The sequence below is a fragment of the Rattus norvegicus genome, chromosome 2, assembly GCF_021556685.1.
Source record: "Rattus norvegicus strain SHRSP/BbbUtx chromosome 2, alternate assembly SHRSP_T2T, whole genome shotgun sequence".
Lineage (NCBI taxonomy): Eukaryota > Metazoa > Chordata > Mammalia > Rodentia > Muridae > Rattus > Rattus norvegicus.
In genome coordinates, this window is record NC_141535.1 from 155,790,654 (window position 1) to 155,818,189 (window position 27,536).

Below are 27,536 nucleotides of genomic sequence, written 5' to 3' on the forward strand. Positions count from 1 at the left end.
GACTCCGCCCACCCACCTCCTTCGCCTACACCCTTCAACACGCGGGATTTCCGGTCTTCCTATCGCGAGATCTCCCTGGTGGTGGTGTGGCGCTGTGGGAACTGAAGGTGCGTCCCGGCCAGCAGGTTGCCGGCTGTTCGTGTCTTTTGCCCTGTCACGTAAGTGCTGGTAGGCTCTCGGGGGAGATCCGGCTCCTGCGCCAGCAGTGGCCAGAGCGGGGAGCGGGTCCGCACTGTACCTAGGCCGCGAGCTGCCCGCGTGGGCGCTAGTGCGTGGGTGCAGGGCAGAGGCCGGCTGCACGCGGGGAGGCGACGCTGAGGCGGGCGGAAGGGCGGCGCGGGGCGGTGGCTCACGGACCCGGGTCTTGCGTGTCGGACGCCTGCCTCTGATGCTCAGGAGACTCGACCTGATCATAGTCTCTCTGCTCCTTCCTCCCCTTAATAGGCCCCGAACCATGGAGTACATGACAGAATCTGTTGACCGCAGCCCGGGACACATGTGAGTTGCGAGCCCTCCTTGAGCCTTTAATGTTTCCGGATCGTAAAAAACTTACTGAGAACAATTGGGAAAAACTGTTAAGTCTTGATCCCGTAGGAAGTGTCATCCAAGAATGGTTCTTACCAGACGTCCTTCTAGAGAGACACGGCTCCATGTAGTCCACAAGTGGACATGTTAGTTTGTCCCTCAGGTCCTCTGTCATACTAGCCACACGGTGCTCAGTGCCCCTGTGCAGCTAGTGGCTACCACTGGGAGATCATTACAGTTTTCTTTGGGCAACCGTGGGTCACAGTGACAGAGGTTCACAGACTTTTCGTTCACAGATTTTTGAAATCTACTTTCTATGGACTCCTGTTAAGTAGGCCTGGAATCCACTCTGTAGCCAAAGCTGACCTTGAGGGCCTGTTCCTTCAGCCTTAGCCTCCCAAGTGCTGCAATTGTGTCAAACCTGCTTCACAAAAACTTTCTGCCTCCAGTGCACCGGAGTTATACTCCTGTAGTCGTAGAGCATCAGGAGGCATAGATGCTCTTCTGGTCCTGTATTTTAGTCTATGTTTCTTTTTAAAACTAATTTTTTAACATAAAATGCTGGGCTTCATTATGTTTTCATGTGTATATGAGGGTCCATATGTTTAACATTGTACAGTGTTCAAATTTACCCTACCACTGTCCTGCCCTATTTCCCCTACCCTTCACTGACCTCTTTCCTTTCCTTAATAATCTCCTCTCTGTTTTCATGTTATGCGTACATTTTCCTTTACTGTCCATTGTGGGTCCTAGTAAATGGGACCTTCACATCGTACAGCTAGTGCGCAGAACGAAAAGGGCACCAACTAGCCCAGTCTGATGTGTCCTAAGACTGAGGAGAAACTGATCTTACATATACTGTTTGTTTCTTTTGGTGGTTTCTTTTTGCTTTTGAGACAGTCTTACCATGATAAGTCTGGCTTTCCAGAAACTCGTAGAGGTCTGCCTGCCTCTGCCTCCCAAGTGCTGAGTAAAGAGAGATCTGCACTGTCACGCACACCTGGCTGTCTTACATACTGTTGAAATGGAATGCACTTTAGTTTTTTTGCTATCGATGTTTTACTATTTGCATTGCTAATTATTTTTCTTAGTTTTCCAGTTTTAAAGAAGGGATGATGAGGGGCTAGAACATTCTTATCATTCCGTGAAGTTCATTTGCATGGCAAAGTTGCACAGTGCTATGTTTAAGCATTTTCAGAATTTGTAGCCCTTTGATTTTTGCTGATGTTCCAGGGTTCTTCACTCTGTCTTTACAGTTGCCTTTTTCTGCCTTTTTTTCCTCTTTGAGACAGGATCTCATGAATCTCTGGCTGGCTTGGGACTCACATATCTATGTGATTCCTGATAGTTAAGAGGAAATAGATTTCCTTTCACACTCAGCTTGTCTTTTAAAAACAAACAAACAAACAAACAAGCTAGTATATTTTATGTGTGTGCTTGAGTGTGTATGTGTGTGTACCAAGTGCATGCAGAAGGCCATGGAGATGAGAAGAGGGGTAGATTCTCCTGGAACTGGAGTTAGGGATGGTTGTGAGCTGGAAATTGACCCCTGTTTGCATGAGGTGGAAGTGCTTTTACCCATTGACCGCCCCCTCCTTTAAACAGTAGAATCTTGTAGGTTTTGGTTTGGTAGGTTTTTTTTCTTTACTACTAAATTTATAAAATCTAACTGGAAAAAAATTATGCTTTATTTTCTCAAGCTTGTGCTGTGAATGTGGTGTCCCAATTAGTCCAAATCCTGCCAATATTTGTGTGGCCTGTTTACGAAGTAAAGTTGACATCAGCCAAGGTGTTCCAAAGCAGGTCTCCATTTCTTTCTGCAAACAATGTCAAAGGTACGGTACATTACTTGCTTAGCTTCCTTCAGTGGTCTTCATACAGAGAGCCTCTGTGGCATGCTGAGACTACAGCGAAGTACACAGAGTGAAACATGGGCTGTTGAGATTTAAGTTTTACCTGGTTGATGTTATTAGGGATTTAATAATTTGCAGTTTCATACTGTGCTTTCTACTGTCCTACTAATCTGGTAAGGATAGTAAAGTATTTGTATAAGGAAGTGTATATACTGACTCTGACAGTGGAAGATGCCTTGGAAGAGCTGATGTTTCATTCCTTGCTGAGTTTCATTTCTTTCGTTGTTGGCATAAGCCATTTACATCTATCAATATGTCTATTGAGAGACATAAGCTTTGCCAATGACTATAAAAATTATATGCTTGTGGCTTCCCAGATAGGTTTAGAACTTGCTTTGTGAATGTGGAGATTGTGGACCTGTGTAAGAATTCAAAATGTATTTTCCCAAATCTTTGTGCATATATATATGCCCATGAATTTAGTGCACTATTTTAGGGAGTTTATACTGTGTGAGTCTGGTAAGTATGAGGCTTTTGGTTGTTACAAATATTTATTATTAAATAAATGGTGGGGTTTAAAAAGTATTAGAAAAAGCAGGATTTCTAATATTTTTTGAATCTCCTATCAACTAGTTTTCTGTTATGCTTGAGTTTCACTTTTCTGATGAGAATTAAGGGTTTTTATTAGATGATAAATAGTATTTGAAACACCCTTTGAAAATACTTACAAATGGTTTTTATTGAACAAGAAAATCGAAACAAAATCAGAGCATGTAGCCATTTAATAACTATGTCAAGAAAGCATTTACATAAATCACGTGAAAGTATTTAACGAGCATCATTAACTGCGTGTACTAGACCTTGGAAGACTGGGTTAAAAAATTCTTAATTTATAGAAAGGATTTCTATTTTACTTTAATGAGGTTTAGTTAATTTAGTTTTTTTCAAGACAAAATTTCTCTATAGCCCTGGATATCCTGGATCTTGCTCTGTAGACCAGGCTGGCCTGGAACTCAGAGTTTGTCTCAGCTTCCCAAGTGCCGGGATTAAAGGTGTGTACCACCATGCTTGGTTTACTGAGGCTTATTTTGAAAACTTGTGTTTTTCAGCTTAAAAATTGAAATGAAACTTGATGACTAAATTTTTGATATACAGTTCTGTGTGTACTAATTTTCTGGTTTTGTGTGAGAAAAACATTTCTCAAAGATTTTAGAAGTATAAAATAATTTTAGTGTTATTGAGATAATTCTTACCTTCAAAGAAATTTTGGAAATATTGCCATCTTTAGTGGAATTTTTTTAAAAAAATAAGTCTTTAATTATGTATGTGTAGCTATGTGTACATTTAGTGTCCCTGAAGGCCAGGGGCATTGAATCCCCTTAGAGCTAGAGTTACAGACATTGTGAGCTGCCTGACAATGAGTGCTAGGAACCCAACTTGAGTCCTCTTAACTACTGAGCCATCTCTCAAGCCTTCTCTACTGGAATATTCTACGTATTTATTTATGTAGAACACTTCGGTATTTACTTTGTATGTATGTGCACTTTGCATATGGTGGTCACAGGACATACTAGTTTTGAACTAGAGACAGTGGTCTCATGGGATTTTAATCTCTTTGGGTTAAAGCTCTAGAGTAGCCTTGAGTATTACTCCTGTTTAATAATCAGCATCATTTATGCCTATCAATGAAAATTGCTGTTTTTTTTTTTTTTTTTTCTGAAAAGTGGCAGGCTTTAGAATGTTATCTTCTTTCAGATATTTTCAGCCACCAGCATCATGGGTACAGTGTGCTTTAGAATCCAGGGAACTTCTTGCTTTGTGTTTGAAAAAAATTAAAGCTCCTCTGAGTAAGGTAGGTCAATAGTTAAAATTGCTATACTTTTTCACTGAAACACTTATTTTCAGAAAATCCTTTGCTGTGGGTTTTGCTTTGTTATGGGTGACTGTTGTTTGTTTTTTCTCTTACGTTCTTTTCCATTTGTTTTTTTTTGGGGCTGGAAATTGAACCAAAGGTCTTTGCTATAAATTTTCAGATACTCTACCACTGAGCCATTTTAATATACAAAGACACACACTCTTAATTTTTATATTGACCTTTGTTAAGCAGTAGTATTTTTATTTTATTAGAAAAATTTGTTGATATTTTTAAATTTTATTGTTGTGGATGCTTTGTCTGCATATATGCCTGTGTGCAGTGGCAGAAGAGGGCGTTTGGTCTCCTGGAACTGGAGTTAGAGATGATTGTGATCTGATTTGTGGGTGCTGGAACTCAAACTTGGGCTCCTAGAAGAACAGCAAGTGCTCTTACCCTCTGAGCCATCTCTCCAGCCCAGGAGTATTATTTTTAAGTTCTGAAATCTTTCAAGTTATTGATCATCTGGCCCTTGGATTTCTAATTGCCTGGAGGGAAGCAGTGCAGTCGGTCAGGATGGCTAGAGAGGGAAAGGAATGCTCCATTGATTTTTTTTTTTTTAAACAGTTCTATTGTAAGTAGAGAACATAGTAAGAGGATTTTAGGATTTTAGAATGTTAAATAGATACAGAAGAGACTGAAAACTATATGGAAATAGGACTGTAGGAAATGAGAGGGAGACTGAGGTATCTGGAATGAAGGGTGAAGGACTCTATAAAGTTGGCAATTGCTTCTCTAAGAGCTAGTGTGCCGAGCCTGTTAGGAATTCCGGAGTGGACGTCAGGGTGTTGACATCCTGCAGACGGTTCGAGGCTCTAGGAGAGTAGGCAGACGTCCTCAGTGCTCTGTACATCTGTACATTCCCAGCTAACTCCTGCTCACACTAACTGGGGCCGTGGGGTCGGGGGTAGGGAAGGGTGCTTAGGAACTGCTTATGATTCTGACTTAATTTCTTAACTACTGCAATTTGGTGTAGCTCGCTCAGTCATATTGGGTGGGTTTTATTCTTGAGTACTGCATCTTCCTTGGCTAGTCTTGTTCTCACCAGATAGTATTTGATACAAATATAGTCTGTTTGTTCACACTTTTCAATCTGATATTTAACAGATTTTTCTGTGTACCTCCAGACCAGTATCATACTATCTACGTATGTATGTCATAGATGCCAGGAAGAGCTTCTTCCATTTAATCTGTTGCTAATAAATTATATTACCTAGCTACTTTAGCTAGATACTTGGGTATTGTACCAGTGTATATTCTCTTCCTCTTTTTACTACATAGGTATTCAAATTAGAATTAACCTTTTTTCTTTTTTCTTTTTTTTTTTCTTTTCTTTTTTTCGGAGCTGGGCACTGAACCCATGGCCTTGAGCTCGCTAGGCAAGCGCTCTACCACTGAGCTAAATCCCCAATCCTAGAATTAACCTTTTAAGTAGCTCTTGCTTTGCTTATTTCTGGTTCCTCTTAGTTCGGGTTCCTACTTTGATTATTACAAAGCCTCCATTCTTGTTCTCGGTCTCTTTGTTAAAGCTTTCACTCTAGCCTTACTGCATTAAGTTTAGTGTATCAAGAATAGCAAGCTGTTTTTAGTTCCTGATCTAGCAGTATTGCAATTATGTAGTCAGTACGTCAACATTTCCCAAAAGAATGTTCAGCCCCCTACCCATAGACGGGGTTTCTCTGTGTAACCCTGAAACTCATTCTGTAATCTTTTGCCTGCATGTATGTCTGTGTGAAAGTGTCAGATCCCCCGGTTTTGGAGTTACTGACAAACAGAAGTGAGCTAGGGATTGAACCCAGGTCCTCAGAAAGAACAGCCAGTGCTTGTATCCACTGAGCTATTTTTCTGTCCTCTAAATGTCCATTCTTAAAAGGAAAAAATAAATAAAGAAGCCACAGACTAATGTAGAAAGGTATTAACTTGAACAGAAGCTTTTTGTCTGTGTGGTTTTTCTTTTGGGCAGTAAAGACACGGGTTCATTTTATGAAAATGTATATTCTGTTTGAAAAGCAGTCTTTTTTTCTTTAAATAATTTTTTCCCTCTAAAAACTACTCTTAATTCCTGCTTGAATCACTAGTACAGTCATTGGGTTGCCTTTTCATTTGCTGCTATTGTTGCCATGAATTTAGTGATTTATAGTGATGAATTGTAATGATGTTAATCACCTGTCCTTTCAAAGATCTTATGGTCTGTTTATTTTTTTCCTTTATTACATCCTGACAAATTTTCCTCCTTTTGTTCCTCCCAATCCCTGCCACCTCCCTTTTTTCCCCAATCCACTCCTCCTCCATTTCCTTTCAGAAAAGAGCAGGCTTCCCATGGATGTCATCAGAATAGAATAGAATAACAAGATACAGTAATAATAGGCACAGACTCCATCAAGGCTGGGCAAAGTAACCCAGTAGGAAAAGGGTCTCAAGAATAGGCAGAAAGGCTAGAGACACTTCATAATCCCACCTTAGTTCCACAGAAACATCAGGCTGACAACCATAAGATAGATGTATGCAGAGGACCTAGTGCAGACCCATGCAGGCTCCATGATAGCTGCTTGAGTCTGTGTGAGCCCTTGTGAGCCTGCGTAGTTGATTCTGTGGGCCATGCTCTCCTGGTTTCTTCCATTCCTCTGGCTCTTCCTGCCCCTTTTCCAAGGGGTTCCCTGAGCTCCAAGACAGGGACCCAGTGGATCTCCAATTTTGGCTTGCTCTCTGCCTAATATTTGGCTGTGGGTCTCTGCATCTAGTCTCATTAACTGCTGGTGGAAACCTCTCTAATGTGAGTCAGTTTATTAATGAGATATTTAGTCAATTTTCCATCCCGCAAGTGGGGCTTACCTTTCTTTTTCCCTCTATTATTAAAGGTTCGGCTTGTTGACGCAGGCTTTGTTTGGACTGAGCCTCATTCCAAGAGACTTAAAGTTAAATTGACAATTCAGAAAGAGGTAAGCTGTTCATTTTTTCTAAACATGGGTACAGTGCAAGTAGTGAGAATGAGGGACTAGTGTTAAATTATTTTATGGACTAAATGGCTAAAAAGGAAGAATAAAATCTTAACCTTAGTCTTTTGTTATCTTTTGGTCATCTGACACGATTAGGTAACTAGTAGCTACAGTTGCTCAGAATTAGTGTGTTCAGTAGTTTCTTTAAGTTTTGTTTTTGTTTAAGGTAGGTTCTCACTAGGTAGTTCTTGGTGGCCTAGAGCTTACTTAGTAGGCTAAGCTGGTTTCGAACTCAGAGAGATCCTCCTGCCTTTACATCTGAGTGCTGGCATAAAGGTGGTATTCACCATCATGCTTAACCCTTGTTTGTTTTTTTTATTACCCATTCTTCTTTCTCTTCACCCATTTATATTCTTCTAAAAGTGAACTCTGTGTGTCACATAGACATACATGTATACATACACATCATATACAGATGTATACAACTTAAAAAATTGTTTTTAGATTTAGTTCTCAAACTCAGTAGATAGTTGAGAGTGATTTTGAATTTTTGATAATCCTGCTTCTACTTCCCAAGTGTTAGAATTATAGGTGTGTGGGAGCATGCCTGGTTATATGTGGTGGTGGGAATCAAATCCAAAGCTTCAAGCATGAGAGACAAGCACTGTGCAATCAAACCACATTCCTATGCCACATTATTAAAAGAATATGTTCACAACCACTTTTTCATGAGGTAGACTTAAAAAGGTCCTCTAATCATTGGAATTCCACGAGTGTGCCTTTCTTAAAACAGTGTAGACTCTGGGGGACATGGCTCGGTACAGTGCTTGATCAACATGCATGAGGTCCCATATTTAATCCTTGGTTATGCTCTTCCCACCCCCTTCCCCAATTATGTAGTACAACTTAGTTTTATAATTTGACTTTTACTTATTGATGTTCTTAATGTATTTATAAAGCATTTTAAATTACTTTTTTTATGAAAGAAAATATTAACTGTTGAACAACCAGGAGTGATGGAGTGCAATCCCTTTCTTTTCCAGGTGATGAATGGTGCTATCCTGCAGCAAGTGTTTGTGGTGGATTATGTTGTTCAGTCCCAAATGTGTGGAGACTGCCATAGAGTAGAAGCTAAGGATTTCTGGAAGGCTGTGATCCAAGTCAGGCAGAAGGTACTGAAAACAGATGAATGAATCCCGAATCTTGAATTTTATCACTGTCCATTTTCTTTTTTTTTTTTTTTTTTAAGATTTTGTTTATTTCATGTATATGAATACACTGTAGCTGTCTTCAGACACACCAGAAGAGGGCATCGGATCCCTGTTACAGATGGTTGTGAGCCACCATGTGGTTGCTGGGATTTGAACTCAGGACCTCTGGAAGAGCAGTCAGTGCTCTTAACCGCTGAGCCATCTCTCCAGCCCCACTGTCCATTTTCAAGAGCCGATAAATCTTCTCAGTTCCCTAAGTCCTTTAGGGTCTTGGAATATTAAACTTTAGAACTACATTAAAACTATCTTATGTTTTAGTTAATTTTTAAAGGATTTTTTGTTTGAAGAATCAGTGTGTTATATCAGTAGATGATATATATATATTTATACTATACTAGTGCTTTTTCGGCATGTAATTTATTGATTTTATGGATATTTAGACTCTGCACAAGAAAACATTCTACTATCTGGAACAGTTAATTCTGAAATATGGAATGCATCAGAATACTCTGCGTATCAAGGAGATTCATGGTGAGTTCAAATTTAAAAGAATCTGAAACAGCATCAACATTTTCTTTTAATTATTCAAAATTATCTTTCTCAGAAGTTGAAATGGTTGCAAAAATTCTTTAAAAAATTCATACAAATGTGTGTGTAAGGTGAAAGCAACTTTAATTTCCTGTCTGCACTGTCCACTGAGTGACTGTATAACCAGCTACTCTGACCTCTGTTGGCTGACGTAAACTCACATGCCGTTAGTGCAGTGCAGATCTAGAACTGTCCCGTGTCTTCCCTACACTCTTCCGCCTCTGCCCTTGATGTTCTTCTATCCCACTTCACTTACTAAGCGTTTAGTTTATGATAAACTTCATTCTTTGTGCTTGGACTAGAATGATACACTAATATTAATTCTTGCTTTCTATGTGTTGCTTATTTTGATAAATAATAAGCCAAATGACTCCATTAATGTGTTGTAAAATACTACAAGAAATTCATCAGAACCTTGTTTCATATGGGGAAAATTACTCTAATTAGAAATACTGTTTCTTTGTATCTTATATACCGAGTATTGTGATAAATAGAATTCATTTTGAAGTCAGTAAATAAAGAGGAATGAACAAATAGTGAATATCTGAATAGAATTTTAAAACTTGAAAATGTCATAATGGCTTATAAGTTTTGCCTCATTTTCTGTCTTTTGCTTTGTGGTAGGACTTGGCATGCAGGCTTTGCATGACTGCCACTGAGTGACACTACAGGCCAGTAGCAGTCACTGTAGATGCAGCATATCTATATATGTTTGATAGGGAAATTAATAACTTAGAATACAAGTATTTTAAAGCAAACACAAGACCTGCTAACAGTAGGTTTTGGATGTTGCTTGTTACTGTTAGATGAGTTGTTTTCCTAAGTCACATTTTAAAATACAGATTTACTGGTGGTGACTGTCCTTGAAGAAATGACCAAATTCCTTAAATGAGAAAAGTAGTTATTGGAGAAATTTATGCCTCTAGGTTGAGTGTATTACTGGTAGGCATGGGGTTGTCTCCATCATGAAAGATAGCTTAGTAATGTCTTGTGTATTAGTTTGTTTATTGGCTAATACCCAGGCAAAAGTGTGTTGATAAAGAAACTAAGCTGGGTGGTCCTGCATGCCTGTAGTCTTGACACTTGGGGGTTGGAGGCAGGAGGAACAAGCATTTGAAGGTCATCCTCTGTATAAGCAACATATGTCTGCGCAACATAAGAGTCTGTTTTGTGAAAGAAAAAAAAGAAGTATGAGACAGGGAACACATTTGTATTCTAGCTAAAGACCATGGTAGAAATTATTCCCACAGAATGCTTTGTTGTCAGAAGACTGGGTACATTTTAAAATTACTGCCAAACCCCAACACTGCAGGTATAAAAACCCTTCTTTCAACTAAAGTCTGTTTTCTTTACTAATTTAGTTGTACTTTTGTAACTCAAACAAAAATAATAATTGGAGCTGGAGAGATGACTCAGCAGGTAAGAGCTGGTGGTTCTTTTAGAGGACTGAGTTTGGTTGCAAACCCTTGTTTTCAGTGGTTCAAAATCCACCTGTAATTACAAGCTCCAGGGAGTCTAATGCTTTCTTTATCCTATTGGTACCTTACATACCTGTGCGCATGTGTGCGCGCGCACACACACACACACAAATAGAAACAAAGGGTGTATTTAAGAATCTAAAAATTCAAAGTATGTGTAAATAAACAGACCCTCCTGTACTTTGCCTTTATCCATGTGCCATCTCTAAAGATAATGTAATTCCTTAAAACAAAATATACTCTGAAAGTTCTAAGTAGTTGTCCTCATGTAGTGTTTCATTACTTTGATTTTTCTTTAACACATTTGGAAAAATTACCAATAATGCATATAGTTCCATTTAATTATTTTTAATTGCTGTCTGATAGTCCTTAGTCACTGGATATATAAATTGATTTATAATTGATATCAATTTGAATGGACTTCTAGTTATTTTTTACCCAGAATAGCATTGAATAATTATTCATATGTTCGTCTTTGTGCATGTATAATAGTTTTTCTTGGGAATTGATTGAATTGGAATGACTGCACAAAGAGAATCCAAATATAAATTTTGATGTCCCACAACAGTGCAAGTATACTTTCCCAGCACTAGTAAGCTTTCATTTGTCTAGATGTTTGCTGGTAATGGTTAAGAGAGTTACAAAGTTTGTCTTTTATTTTTCTTCAGTGTTATTAACTGTGCTTTTGAAGAACTTGTCCATTAAGCTATTTAGTTAGGCACTTCCTAGGCATAAGTCATTTCATTTCTTTTTAAGACATTGATCTCTTTCACATAGTTCTCCTATTTAATAATAATTTTTCATTACATTTATTTATGTATTTTTGTTTGTTCGGCCATATGCCATACTGTGGAATTTAGGAAACATCTGTCATCTTCAGGCATCTTTTGACCTCTGTCTTTGAGGCTATACTTATAGGTAGAAGTGCTGAGTTATATGGAATATTTATATTGATGGTTATGTTTGAGAAACCATATTTTCAAATGGCTGTGGTCTTTATATTCCTGACAGAAGTGTTGAAAGGTCCCAGATTCTGTCCTTTAATTGCTTGTTTATAGACATTGTAGAGGGGAGTCTGTAGTGATATCTTCCTGTGGCTTTTCCATTTCACTAAAGACTAATGATATGAGGCATATTCTACATATAAATTTATTGCCTATGTGATTTGCAGTATTTTCTCCTAGACTGTCTTCCTTTTCTAAATGTTGTTATTTTCTATTGTAAATACTTATTTCTTGTTTTCTTTTAAAATATATTTTCGACATGTATGAATGTCTTGCCTGCATGTATGTAAATGCAACATGTGTGTGTAGTGCCCACAGAGGCCAGAGGAAGACATTAGATGCTTCCTGGAATTGGACAGATGCTCCCTGGAATTAGAGTTACAGAGGGCTGTGAGCTGCCATATTGGTGCTAGAAACTGAACCAAAGTCCTCTGCAAGAGCCTCTTAAACTGCTTAGACATCTCTCCAGCCCCAGTTTTCAAGTTTGATGAGGTTCAGTTGTTGGGTAACAAGTTTTCCCCGGGGCTGGGAGGTGCAACGCATACATCTACTCACCCCAGATAGGGATTCCACTATGGACCAAAAGTTATGTCCACCACCAAAATTCAACTTGTTGAAGCGGTATGTTTTATTGGGGTTACTGACAGGAGTAGAAACTACTCAAAGTCAGCTGCATCACCAAAGCTCTCAACATGTGTGACAGCTCAAAAAGCTGGGAACCAGGACCATACTGTACACACAGGCCACTCAGCAGGTTGAAGAGTGTTCTTTCTAAGTGACTCATCTGGTCTAAACCTCTTCTAGGCACTTAAGGTTACAAAGGTATCCTATGTTTTATGTGCTTTACAATTTTAACTCATAGATCCTCACTCTTGAATTGATGTGAAGTGCCTAAATTCATCTCTTTTGGGACTGAAGAAATTATTCTTTCTCTATTAAAAAATGCCATTAATTGCTAAGTTCTGTTGATTAAATATCATAGCCTATTTCTGCAATCTCAAGTTTGCATGAGCTTATTATTTTATGCTAGTTCCATACTGTCTTAATTTTATGTCTAGAAATGTTAAGTCCTATGAATTTGTTTATTTTCCTTGGTATTGTTATACCTACTATGGGTAAATGAAGTTCTTATTTAGGTCTCATAAGTCCTTAGCAGTAGGTTTGTACTTGAGTGTTCCTTTGTTGATAGTGTTAAATGATTCTGCACTGAGATAGATATTGTTATCAATGACTGCTTTGTTCAGTCTCAGTATGTAATTTTTTCATGCATGTGATTTTAGTCATTTTTCTTGGCAGGTTTCATTTATTTCATTTATTACATAAGGTATTCTTTTTCTCTCTTGGCCTTGAATTTTGTTCTTGTGAATTAGTACGAATCTTGTTTTCATTTGTTAACATTTATTTTATTTGATTTTCATCTGCCTTTTTGCCAAAGAAGTCTTAATTGATATTCCTAAACTGTTTAGGCTATAATATTTTCTAATAGTATTGTGATGTGGTCCTGAAGAGGAAAACTCTTCAGAACTGTTTTTAATATTTTTTTAGATGGTCTGGATTTTTATTATTCTTCAAAACAGCATGCTCAGAAGATGGTGGAGTTTCTTCAGGGTACAGTTCCCTGTAGGTATGTTGTAAACCTAAATTTGTAAGTCCAAGGATATGGGAATAGGAAATATATAGGTCACACCTGTTCTTCAGTTTAGATAACTTACTTTGTTACAATAAAAATTTTAGTATGCACATTTAAACAATCATGAAATATTGAGTAGTCCATTTTATATTCTATTGATAATGTTTTTTTCTTAATAGATACAAATCATCACAAAGATTGATCTCCCAGGATATTCATAGTAACACATACAATTACAAGAGTACTTTTTCTGTGGAAATTGTTCCAATATGCAAGGTACTTCTTTTCATGTAATTAACTCTTATCTATAAGAGAATAATTTATTGGTTATAATTTATTGCTCCTGGTTTCCTATTGGCTGACTAAACAATAATAACTTCTTTCAATGACTTCTGACATGTTTAATTTTGTTAAAGATTCAAAATATATGTTTATAACTATGAATTGGAATGTCCTTTATTTCGGTGTATTATGGTGAAAAGATTGGACTGGTGAGATGGGTCAGTTCTTATAAAGTGCTTGGCATGCTAGCCTGACAAATTAAGTTGGATCCTTTGAACTCATGTTGTTAAAGGAGGAGAGAACCAACTCCATAAAGTTTTCCTCTGATATCAGCATGTACACCTTCATGGACATGCATTTACTTACATACACACACATACACAGAGAGAGAGAGAGAGAGAGAGAGAGAGAGAGAGAGAGAGAGAGAGAGAGAGGGGCAGGCAGGCAGACAGATAGACAGACAGACAGACAGACAGACTGTTAAAGGTGGCCAGCTTTGATACCACAGGGTAAACTGAGTTTGGCATCGAGTTGTGGCGTAGGCGATTTGGGTCAATACTGAAAGCATTTGACTCAACTCACCTGGGAAGAAGGGGGCGGCTGCCTATGGCAGCCAGTGTTTAGAGAAAAAGAAAAGGGGGAAATTAAACATAAACACACACAGAGTGGTTGAAGTAAAGGCAGGCTCCAGCATTTTATTTTTTCTCTTAATCTTTTTCATATCCCCCTTTTTTTATGATATTTTTTCTTTTACTCAACATTTTCATCATTTCATTTGAACACAAAACAACTATAAAATTGTTGATGATACTCCAACATTCTGCTTATCATACTAGGTATGCATATTTCATTTTGAGCGAGTCACATTTTCTATACTCAGAAGCTTCCTGTGGCTAATACCTGCCATCTTGCTCAACATGTAGATTTTTCAAGAAATCTTCTGAAGGCTGAATATTTGCAAAGGCAAAGAAATATTGTTATTTTTGTTGTGATCTGAGAGCTTGCAGATGCTCTTGGGTGTAGATGAATGGCCAGAAGTAGGAGTGAGTGGTAAGCCTGCTTCATACCCCTTAAGACAAAGTTTTCTGTGTAAGAAAATTACCTCATAACCACAAGTTACACATTATTTTAAAAACAATCACTGCAAAAACATATTTTTTAAAAACAGATTTAAATTGTCACATGAGGAAATTACAACAGGATTGTTGAGTTATGTTTTTTTTTTTTGAAGCTTATATCAAACTAAACAGTTCTTGTCTATCTATCTATAAGCTCATTGTAATCCAAAAAGCAGTAATTGTTTTGTCATAGATTAACAAAGTTTAAGCAGGCCAAAGTTTCTTTATGCTATGGAACAGGTCACCTATTTTCGACGTCTTGGTCAGCTAGACTGGCTAATCATCTGTTCTGTGTTCTTACACTCATTCTAGGATTGCTTATTCTTTATTCATAACCTTTCTATTTCATGAACACTCCTAAAACCACAAGACCCAGGGACTCAGGCCCAGCCTAGAGCGGATGCTTTCTTTGCTCATCAACCCTGTCCCACGCCTATTTTTCTCACCTCTACAATTGTGTGCTTGTAGTGCATGAACACTCACTGTGCTCCTTTCTCTAACTCATGCAGCTCTTGCCATTCTGTGAGGAAGAGGCACATTTCAGTCTTGATTCTGACTTTAAACTTTATTAACTATCCTAACTTGCCAAGATTATTTATATTAAGATTAATTTCCTAAAATTACTTATTAGGAATTCCATAAAATCATTAATTCATCTAAACAGCAGTATCTCAAGAACTTTCATCCTCATATTGATCTGCAGGAAACTTGCCCAACAAGTTGCTCTCTCCCAGGAAGTAATCACACCAGGCTACAGGCTGTGAGGGTCCACTCACACCAAGCCAAATAAATGAGGAGTGTGACAGTGACAAACCTGAAGAGCACATTAGTAGCAAGAAGCAGTCCAGGGATGAAGTCTCTAGGGCCATACCTTTCCAGAGTGCACCCATTGTAGCCTAGCAAGTGTCTCCAGGGAGCTCACATGCCCACTGTAGCACACCCTACATGGTACCCACCAACACACACACACACACACACACACACACACACACACACACACACACTAAATTAGCAAAACCAAGAGTATTGTAAAATCTTATAATCCACTTTTATCAAATATTGGAATCCTATTGAACATATAATATCATGAGCTTTTCACATTATAAGGAATGATAGTTAAAAGTTAGTAAGCCATTTTGGAATATGTGTGGGTAAGAGTTTTGTATATGTAAGAGAAATGTATATGAATCTTAGAAAGTTTAGATAAATGATTTGTCCAAAGTTACATAACCACAAAATCATGAAGCCACTCTTTGTCCCTAGGTCTGTGACTCTAGGTCTGTACCTAGCCTTGAGATTGTTAATACTAAAATAACATAGTACAGTGCCAAGGACAAAAATGACAGCTTAAAATAGGGTTGGCAGGCTTCCTGCAATAGTATTTCTGTTAGTAAATGTTTGTGCTTTCAGTTCATATCTTAAGTGCAGCTGTGAACTCTGCTGTTTACATGGGTAGTGGTGGATGATAACATGAAAACAAATGACACTAGCTGTGTTCTAGCCGAAAGTAGTTATCTGATGACCACCTTTGCCAGTCCTCATTTAAAAACAATAAAAGCCCAGATAATGCACATTTAGGTCTGACAGCATATTTAGACTTTGCATATTAAGTACAATGTAAGGAAGTATAGTATTAAGGCATGTGCACATAATTATGAGTTCCTGCAGATGCTAAACTCCAGGGATGTACAAATCCCTCATAAAATTGTGTAGTATATGTTATAGAATACTTAAACCTAATGTATATGCTATGTAAATGGTTTTTAGTTAATCTGTATTTTTAGGGAAAGCAAAAAGACTACCTGTTTAGTATAGGTGCAGTGCTTAATAAAAAATACTGTGATCCACAGTTGAGTAACCTAATGGGTATGGAGCACCTTGCTATGGAAGGCTGACTACATACGTGTTTGTCTTGGGAGCTCCTGATTCAAAACCAAAAGGTGTTACTGTATAGTCCACTTCAGTGGAAGCCTTGAGTGTGCACAGGTACAGCTTTATGACCAAGATTGTTATTTTTATTTATTTTTTGTTGTTAAGGTCTCGTTCTTAAATCTTTGAAGAATTGGAACTCAGATTCTCTGACTTTGCTTCCCAAGTATGGGATTAGAGGTGTATACCACCATGCCAGCCATTTGTACCTTTCAGTACAGTTAAGAAGCATGCAAGTAACCTTGTTGGGTTGTATAGTAGCTTCCCAGAAAACTGTGGAAGATGTGACGTTTTCAGTCATTAAAATTTGGTCTTTGATTACATACTCAAACATTTAACTATTTAAAGAGAAACTTATTTTCCATTGAAATTCGGTTTTGTGAAGATCAAAAGAAGTCTGTCAGAAGGAGATTTAGGAAGTCACTCATTTCTTAGTGTTATACTGTGATTAGAATATACACTATATTAACATACTGAATGACGTGCAGGTATTCATGTTATAATTAAATTGAAATGAATTTAACAAACACATGGGTGTGGAAGGTTGTTTATAAAAAAGAGTCTTATACACATTACAGGTAAGACAAATGGGCCCATGTTAAGAATGTGTAAAGTGTGTAGAGAAACCGTGAAGCTCTGAGTTGTGATTCTTAATCTGTTGGCCCAAGAATGAAAGATAATGTTGTGGAGCCATGCATGCATCCTATGGGCTGAATCATGAGGCTGGTAATTCTACATACATTCAGACAGACAGTTTGGTTGGGCAAGGAAGATTTTATCAGGTTTATTAATGAGTGTTTATGAGAGGTTGTTAATTTAGAATTAGCCTTATTTTAGATATTATTTCTTTTTGCCTAGGATAATGTTGTCTGTCTGTCACCAAAACTGGCACAGAGCCTTGGAAATATGAACCAGATATGTATTTGTATACGAGTAACTAGTGCCATCCATCTCATAGACCCAAATACCTTACAAGGTAAGGTTTGAAACTAAATTTAGCTTTGGAACAAAATTGTAAGAATTTGGCCTTAGGGTAAACAGTAATCACTCATGGCATTTATGTTGTTTAGTCCCTATCTCTTATTTTTTAAGTGTTTTTTTTGTTTTTGTTTTGACAGTCTCATGTAGCCTAGGCTACCCTTCAATTCTTTTTATATCCATTCAAGGATAACCTCCAGTTCCTGCCCCTCTCCCTTCTACCTCCCCAGTACTGGGATCACAGAGGTGTGCCATGTTACCGAGTTACGTAGTACTAGAGATTGAGCACAAGGCCTGGGGGATACTAGGTATACGTGTTTGTCAATGAGCTGCATCTCCAGTCTCAAAGGTCATTCTTGATAATACTGTTTTGGAAGACTAATAGTAAAAGTTTAGTACTTTAAGATATTAGAATTATAAAGCATTATATTCTTTTTCTTTTAAAGAAACAATTCTGTGAACTTTTAGATAATTCATACTTTTATTCCTTTCATTTTTATGAAAAATTTCAGCTTTATGTAATTTTTGTCACTAAGTTTTCTGACAAATGTTTATGTGCCTGAGCACAAGCATTGGACCCAGAGCCCTGTCTGTGCCTGCTAGGCAGAGACTCTGTTCTTAAATTATATGCCTAACCTGCAAGCATTAGTTTTTAAACAGCTATTTTAAGTTTGGGGATATTTGAGCTGTGATATATTAGGATTCATAGTTTCAATTAGAATTTTAATTTTTTATCATTATTTTGGTTATTTTTAGGATAGCTATATAAACCATTTTTTAAAAAAGGAAGACCGCATGGTGATAGAAGTTTTGGTATTTGTCTCCATCTTTTTTCTTGTTTCTTATAAATTTTCTGTTATTTTGCTATTTTTCAGAAACTTATTGATTATGTCATCAGCTAAAGTCTATTTGCAGTAATAATAACTATCTGCAGAATGCAGAAAAGGGCATTCTGATCTATTACACCAAAGTAGGCTTTGTGTCTTAATCTCAGCAGCGAGGGGGACCAATAACTTTCTGCATAAAATTCCAGCATATGAAATCACCATAAAACTGATTGGATTTGGTCTGTGGTATTCAGATTATAGTAACAAAATAAGATACAAATATTTTTGACACCTGACATTTCCCTTGTGCCATGGAGGTTTGGAGCTCATGTATGGAAATCAGTGATGACTTAGAATGACTTCATTTCTTGTCCTGTTACTTCCTGCTTGTTATCTACATATTTCTGATTAACACAATAGATGACTTGGAGATTTGTCAGCTGTCTTGCTAATGAGTGTTTTGCTCATTCTTAGTTGCAGACATTGATGGGAACACCTTCTGGAGTCATCCTTTCAATAGTTTATGCCATCCTAAACAGCTAGAAGAATTTATTGTGATAGAATGCAGCATAGTCCGAGATCTGAAGCGAAACGCGGGGGCTGGAGTGATATCAAAGAAGGTAAGCACCACCTATCTGCTTTTCTCATTTTGTGGTAATTGTTCAGTTCTTTTAGAATTTTTTGGATTTTAATTGTTGGTTTTTATAAAATGTGGAGACCAGCTACAGTAAAACACCCCTGAGGTTGGTTAGTTAGTGAGGGGCCAGAGAGATCACTCGGCAGGTAAAAGTGACATCTGATGACTTGAATCAAATCCCTGGAATCCACATTACAGTGTTTTCCTCTGACCTCCAGATGTGTGTTGTGTGCTATGGCATGTGCCAGCGTCCCCTGTCATAAATGCACTAAGTACACACACAAGTAAGAAATTGAATTTTTAAAAAGTGAAGTCATTGTAGCAGGTGTGGTAGTGCATCTTGTTAGTCCCAATACTCAGGAGGCAGAAGCATTTGGATCTCTGAGCTTGAGGCCAGCATAGTCTACACGTCTTGTCTCACAAGAAAATAAAATTAAGTTTAAAAAATGGACTCATTATGGTAAGGTTGATGGACTACAGTCTGATAAGTTATTTTTTTTTTTCTTTTTGTATTGGGAAAGGCCTTTTTCTTTTTTTTAATTTAAAAAAATGTCATCTTTTCCCTTTGTTTTGTTAGAGGGAACCAGGTGGACAATGTCTTGACTTTCAAATCATCACTAACTATGGAATCATCCCTAGATATTTGTACATCATATAGATCCTTTCGAGTTAATCGCATTATCACTATGAGAGCTACATTTGGCTTATTGTCTCAAGTGTTTTGAGGTTTGTTCAGACTAGGTGGAGAACACATTAAATTATATAAATATCGTAATTCTTAATCTCCAGTGATAATGCCTTCCTGTCTTGTTAGGATACCAACTTCTTACCCTGAAAGTGCACATATTTTGTAGAATATGCTACTTTCTGGGTCTCTATTACTGTTTGCTTGTAATGCCCTTTGACTTCATTTGTTGTGTTTTCTCTAAAGTAGAAGGACATTTATATTTTGGTAAACTAAAATAGTTTATTAGAGTGTCTAAGAGATGATGAGTATTTTTAATTTTATTTGGGGAGAGGGGAGCTGTGCATGTGTATATGAGTACATGTAAACGTCAGCGGGCAACTTGAAGGAGTTGCATCAGAGGATCAAAGGCAGATCATCAGACTGTTGGCATACTCTTTCTCTCTGAGCTATCTCTCCAACCCAGTGGGGTCTGCCTGTTTGCAGTGTCAGTGTTTGGGTGAAGTTCATAGGTTTTTCTGAACTCTTTTTTTCTTTTTAATTTTTATTTTTTTATTTTTAAGTCTTGGGTCTTACAGACATTTGCTTAGACTGTTTTCTTGCTTTAAGATTCTTTTGCCTTTTTAGTTACTTTTTTGCTCAGTCTGAGTTAGCCAGTCTCTATGAAGACATTTTCCTGTGAAAATGCTATGTGTATATGTTACGTGTGTGTGTGTGTGTGTGTGTGTGTGTGTGTGTGTGTGTGAGTGAGTGTGAGTGTGTGCATGTGTGTGTGTGTGTGTGTTTCAGGGGGAAATGTCATTGTTTTATATAAGTTTTGGATTGTTTTTATGGTTTCCTTTGGATTAATTTTCTGTATTTCTGATTTGGTAATTTGTTAATTTTCAGACTGTTTTAGAATTCTGGAAAGTTGCAAGCTGTTTTAAATGCATATTAAGTGAGAAAAAAAGTCATTATTATATTTAATTTTCCCATGAAACAGTTTCTTTTTTTTCTGTTCAGCACACCCTTGGGGAAGTCTGGATCCAGAAGACATCTGAAATGGATACAGATAAACAGTATTTTTGCCGGACTCACTTGGGACATCTTTTAAATCCTGGAGACCTGGTGTTGGGGTTTGTTTTATTTTGTTGTATTTTAACTTGCCAGATAGCATTGCAGGTTTTCTTCAGGAGCCAATAAATGTTTAAAATACTAAATTTGTTAATTTCAAAAGATTTAAAAGTTTTTAAGAGCCTTTTAGCTTATTTTTATTATTGATCACTATAATCCCATATATTAAGTAGAAGCCTATAGTTGTTCCATTTGGGCCATCATCTGAGTGTCATTTATTCAGAGAGTTTGACAATTAAAACACTGAATTTATAGAGTTAGATAAATAGAGCTCTTGGTGAGAGTAGGCAGTTTTTATGGCTGTGAAAATACTTCACTTTTTGGAACCAGCTAGGGCTGAAGAGATGGCTCAGAGTTTAAGAGTCTGTACTGTACTCGCAGAGGACTCAGATTTCGTTCCCAGTCTTCATATCAGCAGGTCACAATCCCCAATAGTTCAGTTCTAAGGGATCTAACACTTCTGACTTCTAGGCACTTACACACACATATGTGTATATAAATGCATGCAGGCACATACATACATGCACATAATAAAAAAATTAAAAAAAACAAACCAAAAACCTACCCAGCAACCACAGTCTATACGTCAGACGGAATCCATCAAAGTAAGTAACAGTCATCATGCATTTGAGGTCATCAGTGTGCTCTAGACACTGGTTTTATTCCCAGAGTTTGAGTTCCATTTACAAGAGAATGAAAGGTTGTTGTTTCTTGTATTAACTATGTAGACTCATTCAGTTGAATTATGTGGTTATGGCTGCTTGTCTGTCTTTTTTTTTAACAAGTATATGGCAAAGAGGGGCCACAGTGGACAGTGAAAAACTTACAGTGCAGTGTGATCCTGTCGTGAAATTTTAAAATTCTCTGTGTATGTTTTGCCTGCATGTATGTTTGTGCCTGGTGTTCACAGAGGCTGGAAGAGGAGCTTTTTGACTTTTCAAGACCAGGATTCTCTGTGTAAGCCCTGGCTGTCCTGGGACTAAATCTGTAGACCAGCCTCGAACTCAGAGATCGATTGCTTCTGTCTCCCTATTGCTGGGTTTGAAGTCATGAGCTACTACCTCTCAGCTTCAACACTTTTATAGTGTGGAGGATACAAAATCTTTGACTTAGAAAGATAGATGTGTATGTGTAATGCTATATGTAGAGTAAACTTATACACAGAGGACCCTCCTTAAACTTTTCATTGTTTATATTTCAGATTTGATTTGGCCAACTGTAACTTAAATGATGAGCATGTCAACAAAATGAAATCAGATAGAGTTCCAGATGTGGTAAGGCTTTAGTTTTGTTTTGTCGTTATTGTTGTGCCTGTGTTAATTTTTAGAATTTATTCAGTATCCCTCCCCCAATCAGTTTTCGTTTTCATAGCAAAACACTTGATAATGCTAGACCTGGTGGCATTGGCCTACTATTACAGCTACTCGGGAGTCTGAGTTGGGAGGATCCAAGTTCAAGACCTACTTGGATTAGACAGTGACTTTGAGACTGGTTTGTGAAAAGAGACCCTGTCTCAAGACATCCCGAAAATGGACAAGAGGACTTATAAAATGAAGAGCTTGCCTAGCATAAGGCTCTAGCTTCAGTCACCCAGTGCTGCCAAACAAAACTCAAATGCAGTGATAAGAGTGCAGCTACATTTGTACTTAGGAATGGCAGCTTATAACATTTATTCAGGCAGTCTTAAATTAGCCTAGTTAATGTATTTTCTCTACTTCACAGGACATTTAGAATTGAGACCATTATTCAATATTGGTACAAATTAGAATTGAAAATTATCTTCATAGTGTCAACTCTTGGGAAAGAGTTTTACTTTGAAAAGTCTATAGTTATAATGTATGTGGTTTAAAGTTCATAATCAACAGTGAATGAAATTAAGGATAATATATCCTACGCCTACTTGCTTAATCTTTTCAGAATAGTCATAAATGTTTTTAGCTATAAGCAGAAATGAAGTTCTGGTAATAGGTTCCTATTTCATCTGGTTGTTCTTCACTTGATAAAATCGAAAAAGTCAGGTATGAGAATGTTTCAGTGAGTTTGAGTTTAGATTTGTTTCAGTTAATGTGTGTGGATGTCTTTCCTGCTTGTATTGACGGGTACCCTGTGTGTGCAGTGCTGGTGGAGATCAGAAGAGGGTGTTGTGTCTCCTGGGACTGTAGTTAGAGATGCTTGGGAGCCACCCTGTGGGTGTTGGGAATGGAATCCAGCTCTCCTGCCAGAGCAGCAAGTGTCTAACCACGGAGTCCTTTCTCCAGCCTCAGAATTGGTATTTATTAAAAGGCCAAGTGAGGAGATCACTAGTTTTCTTAAAAATGTTCTAGTTTTATTACTACATAATATTAAATGTTACAAAACTTGTAAATTTTCTAAGTGCTTAGTACTGTGAAAAAGAAAGTCTCTATCTGTAATAGAGCTATTACATCAAAATGGGCTATATGAATGGTGGCTGAAAATTGAAATTTGAGGAGAAAACAATGCAGGTTTTGGGTATTAAAAATTTAACATTTAGTCACTTGAAATTTTCAAAGTTAGATAAATAATGCTCAAATGCATCCTCACACTGTACGAGTTTTAAAAGTCTTTTTGACACTGCCTCTTGATCTCTACACCTTTCTCCTGAAATGTAACTGCTGCTATCAGTTTGATTTTCTCACATGCCCAAGTTTTGAGTTTTTTCCTCTACCACTGTGTTTCAGTGTTTCATAACTGCAGATATTTCTGTTTACAGGTCTTGATTAAGAAGAGCTATGACCGTACCAAACGCCAGCGCCGTAGAAACTGGAAACTGAAAGAGCTTGCAAGAGACAGAGAAGACATGGACACAGATGATGAAAGGTCCTGCTTCCCTTACGCCTTAAAAGTAGTTGCAAGGGAAATCCTTAGAAATTCGTTTTACATTGTAAATTACTGATATTACCCAATAGATCTTTATACTAAAAATTAACTTTGGATTCTTAGAAATTAAATGGAATCTACATAAGAGAATCCATGAGAAGATATAATGATATATAAGCTTAGTAATCATTCCTGGGTTATTGTCTTTATTATAATAATGTTAATGTAAATAAGTTCAAGTATAATGGATCCATCACCTTGTGAATATCACAAATAGATGATTTGCCTGTGTCTTAAGCCTAAAAAAACAGTTCATTCACTTTTGATATTACTTTTCAGATAGCAAGCAGAAGAAAAATGTTTTTAAAAAGTATTTATTGAATGAATTAAAATGTGGCCATAATTCTGTATGTGGGTTTGTCTGTGTGTGGGCTGAATTTGTTTTGTTTTAAGATTTTTATTTTTATGCGTGTGTTTGAATTTGTATCTGTGCACCAGCTGCATATAGTGCCCATTAAGGCCAGAAGGAGGTGTCCTGTTTTCTAGGACTACAGTTACAGCGGTGAGCTGCCATGTGGGTGCTGGGTCTTCTGGAAGAACAGCCAATGTAAGCCATGTAACCAGAGTTCCAGCCCCTAGAACCAACATAAAAACTGAAGGAGAGAACTGACTCAATAGCTTTGTCTCTGGGCTGTTTCTTGGGCTGGAAAGGTAGCTCCCATAGCTCAGAGTGCTTCTTGTTCTTCCAGAGGACTGAAGTTCAGTTCTCAGCACCCATATTCGGTGGCTCATAGTTGCCTGTGCCTCTAGTGCTAGACCATCCAATGGCCTCTTTAGTCCTCTGTGGGTAGCCTCAAACATCTGGCATACACACGCACACATGCACACACACATACTCAAATATTGTTCAAATACAAACCAGAACATTCCAAGTTGACTGTAGTTTAGTCAGCTATATATTTTGCTTGTCCATAAGAATTGGGTTGGGTTGGTTGGGTAGGATAGAGGTGAGAGGTGAGTTTTCAGTGTCTTAGATCACCTTAATACTCAATATTATATTAATATTATATTACAAGAAATTTGTTTTCCAGCCTACCTACTCAATTAACATCCATATTTGACCTTTGTGAATATATAATACTTAGTACAATGCTCAAAGTTTCTTTTTCTTACAGGCAATATCAAGATTTTCTTGAAGATCTTGAAGAAGATGAGACAATTAGAAAAAATGTCAACATTTACAGAGGTTGGTGTTTTAGTATTGAAGTCATATTGTAGAAATGTAGGGTGTTTGGTGTTTTAAAACTGTTTCATAAGTGACTTTTATTTGTCTTATAAACTAATATAGTTAGGCTTTTACCTAACAGATAATAAGGAGCAGTAAAATTTATTGAATGTTCTTGCATATGATGCTGTTGTTTCTTGTTTCTGAACCTGATCCCTTAAGTTGTTAGCTCTTGTACATATAATTTGATCGTTTATTCAGTATTTGAGAACTTGCTGTGGGTAAGAGCTGAGAGCTTCCTCTACAGTATAATTGGTTAATAGTGATAATGGTAGGAGCTCCTGTTTGTGCATTTCCAATTTGTATATGGCACTGATCAGTGTCTGCTTCCTTAGATTCAACCGTCCCTGTGGAAAGTGACACAGATGATGAAGGAGCGCCTCGAATTAGTCTGGCTGAGATGCTTGAAGACCTTCGTATTTCTCAAGATGCTACTGGTGAAGAAGGTGCATCAATGATGTCATGATGAGTCATATGCTGTTTGCATATCTGTGAACTTAGGAAGTTGGCAAAATAATCTTGATTGTATAGTACATGTATTCCCTTATATTTTGGGGTTTTTTTGTTTGTTTTTTTCCGGAGCTGAGGACTCCCTTATATTTTGAAAGGAGCAATTTTACCTTAAACTTGAATAAATTACTATTTTGATTGTTCACTTAAAGTGTTGTAAAAGTTTCATGATTTAATTGATAGATAATAAGAGATTAGATGGCATGCAATTTTTACTGATATTTAGGCCGCCTCATGTATGCAGTTTTATTGGTTTGATTTTTAATATAGGAGGCACTGTAGTATTTTTACTACTATAGTAAAATCTGGATTTAGATGACTAAAAGGATTCTTTGGGTATTAACAAAATATTGGCGCATAAACACACGTCTTACATTGGTTTTATATTGATTACTGTATAAACATACAAAAATATGTATGAATCACTTTTGATATAAACTAATAGATTTTGGTCCACTTTAGATCATTTTTATGTCATTGGGATAGGAAAATGAAGGTTCAGTTGATCACAGTTAGGAAGCTTTTTATTTCTGCATAGAATTAGTACCCTCATCCCTTTTCCTCCTTTCTGAGATGAACCCAAGGCCTTGTGCTTTAAAGATGATGTTCTGTCCTGAGCTACAGCGTTAGCTCTGCACACACACAGAATGAACTAGATTTAAAATGGAGAGGTGTTTAGGGAATACAGACTAGTTTTATTGGTTAAGTAACTTTTATTTTTTTATTCTAACTTTGACAGCAGCTTAGAGTGATAGCTTGCTTATATTTATAAAATGGTCTGGCACTTATATCAAAAATATGGTTTCAAAGTTTTGGGTTTCAAGTTGGGAAGGAAGACTTTCTATAAGTTTCTGTCATTGAACATAACGCATCTTCATCAGCAAGAATATGATTGTAGATGATGGAATAGGAGAATCTTTTATAAAATCTAGAATAAAGCCTTCCACGTTCTGAAAGAAGAGTGTTGACCCAGAAGTAAACAATTTGAAAATGAAGTTTTATGATCTCGTTTCTATGAGCAACATCAGATTTGCTAAACATACCTCAGTGAATGTCTTTACTTAGGCTCTACATACCATTAGAGATAGAAACTAGTGCTTTTAAGACTCAACTACTAAATTTTTGCAGTTAAGAATAAAGGCCCACATGTCCTGTAGTCCTTCATTTCTGTATGCACATTCATCTAAAAGGTATATTCTGTCCTGGTGCCAGAATGATGGGGATGGCTGTTCTTCACAGAGGAGCATGACCACAGCAGTTTCTCACTTGTTTACCTCTGGCTGGTTTATTAAGATTTTAAAGATAGTATCTAAAGCAGTTTTCTAAAGAGGAGTTGTTCATTTAAATACTTCAGTGATTTTCCCATTGAAAAACTTTAGCCTTAGAAACAGGTATCAGAGTTAAGCAGCTTTGCTAAGTCTGCCATTTCAGTGAGTCCTGTGGTACTCTGATTGCTGTTCCAGGGCTGGTAGTGGGTTGGGAAGCTAGCCAATCTTATTCAAATGCACAAGAAGTTGAGTTAAAATTAGCTTTGTAAGTTGCTATAATATCATTGTGTGTAATGGATAAACACTTGAATGCTACTGCTTTGTTTTCAGAGAAGTATGATGAACAAGGAATAAGTTGAGGGAGAGTTGCTTTTTCAACTAAGATGCTCAGCAGCATTAAGCCAATACTTTGTCATAGTAGAGTGTGGAATCCAGGGACTCCAGGGCATGCCTTCTTAGATGATGTGAGTCAATGGCAGAGATTTCTCTCCATTCTTGATTTTTGAAAACGTATGTGTGGTGATTTCTACTTTAGTTTTTTTTCTACTTGATGCTTTTTTCTAACTTTCTTGGCCTGTTCTAGCCCAAGAGACATTTTAAAAAACAACATTTTCTCATAATTTCAAATTTGTAGAAAGGTCCAAGAAGAACACAGATTTCCTGGATAACTTTTACCCAGATTTGGCAGATGAATCATTTACCTTGTTGGTATTCTCTTTCTATCTTATTAGTTTTTAATTCAACCATTTCAAAGAGATTGGCTGGGGGTTGAGAGAACTCTTGCTTATGGTCTAACTCTGGACTGAGTACCCAGCATGTCACTCCTCTCCTCCACCACCACCGCCACAACCAAAAAAAAGAAGGGTGATGCCTTTTTAGCATTGGCATGCCCCACCAGCACCCAAGTGTTACATGTGTTCTAGGATAGC

At 37.2% G+C, this 27,536-nt stretch overlaps 1 protein-coding gene across 2 annotated transcripts; it reads left to right on the plus strand.

The window, feature by feature from the left end:
- Nucleotides 1-27: 27 nt before the first annotated feature.
- Nmd3 (NMD3 ribosome export adaptor) lies at nt 28-25,490 on the plus strand. Of its 2 annotated transcripts, none has more exons than NM_001107682.2 (16): nt 28-158; nt 445-498; nt 2,226-2,360; nt 4,134-4,230; nt 7,149-7,229; nt 8,270-8,398; nt 8,878-8,968; nt 13,053-13,131; nt 13,317-13,413; nt 17,325-17,442; nt 18,746-18,891; nt 20,596-20,708; nt 21,908-21,980; nt 23,438-23,544; nt 24,720-24,790; nt 25,165-25,490. In NM_001107682.2, exons 2-16 carry the CDS (start codon nt 455-457, stop codon nt 25,293-25,295), a joined length of 1,512 nt encoding a protein of 503 aa, NP_001101152.1. In that variant the 5' UTR covers nt 28-158; nt 445-454; the 3' UTR covers nt 25,296-25,490. The 2 variants fall into 2 exon arrangements, with proteins under 2 accessions (NP_001101152.1, XP_087479134.1); XM_087623008.1 differs by having other exon boundaries at nt 56-107.
- The last annotated feature ends 2,046 nt before the right edge of the window (nt 25,491-27,536 follow it).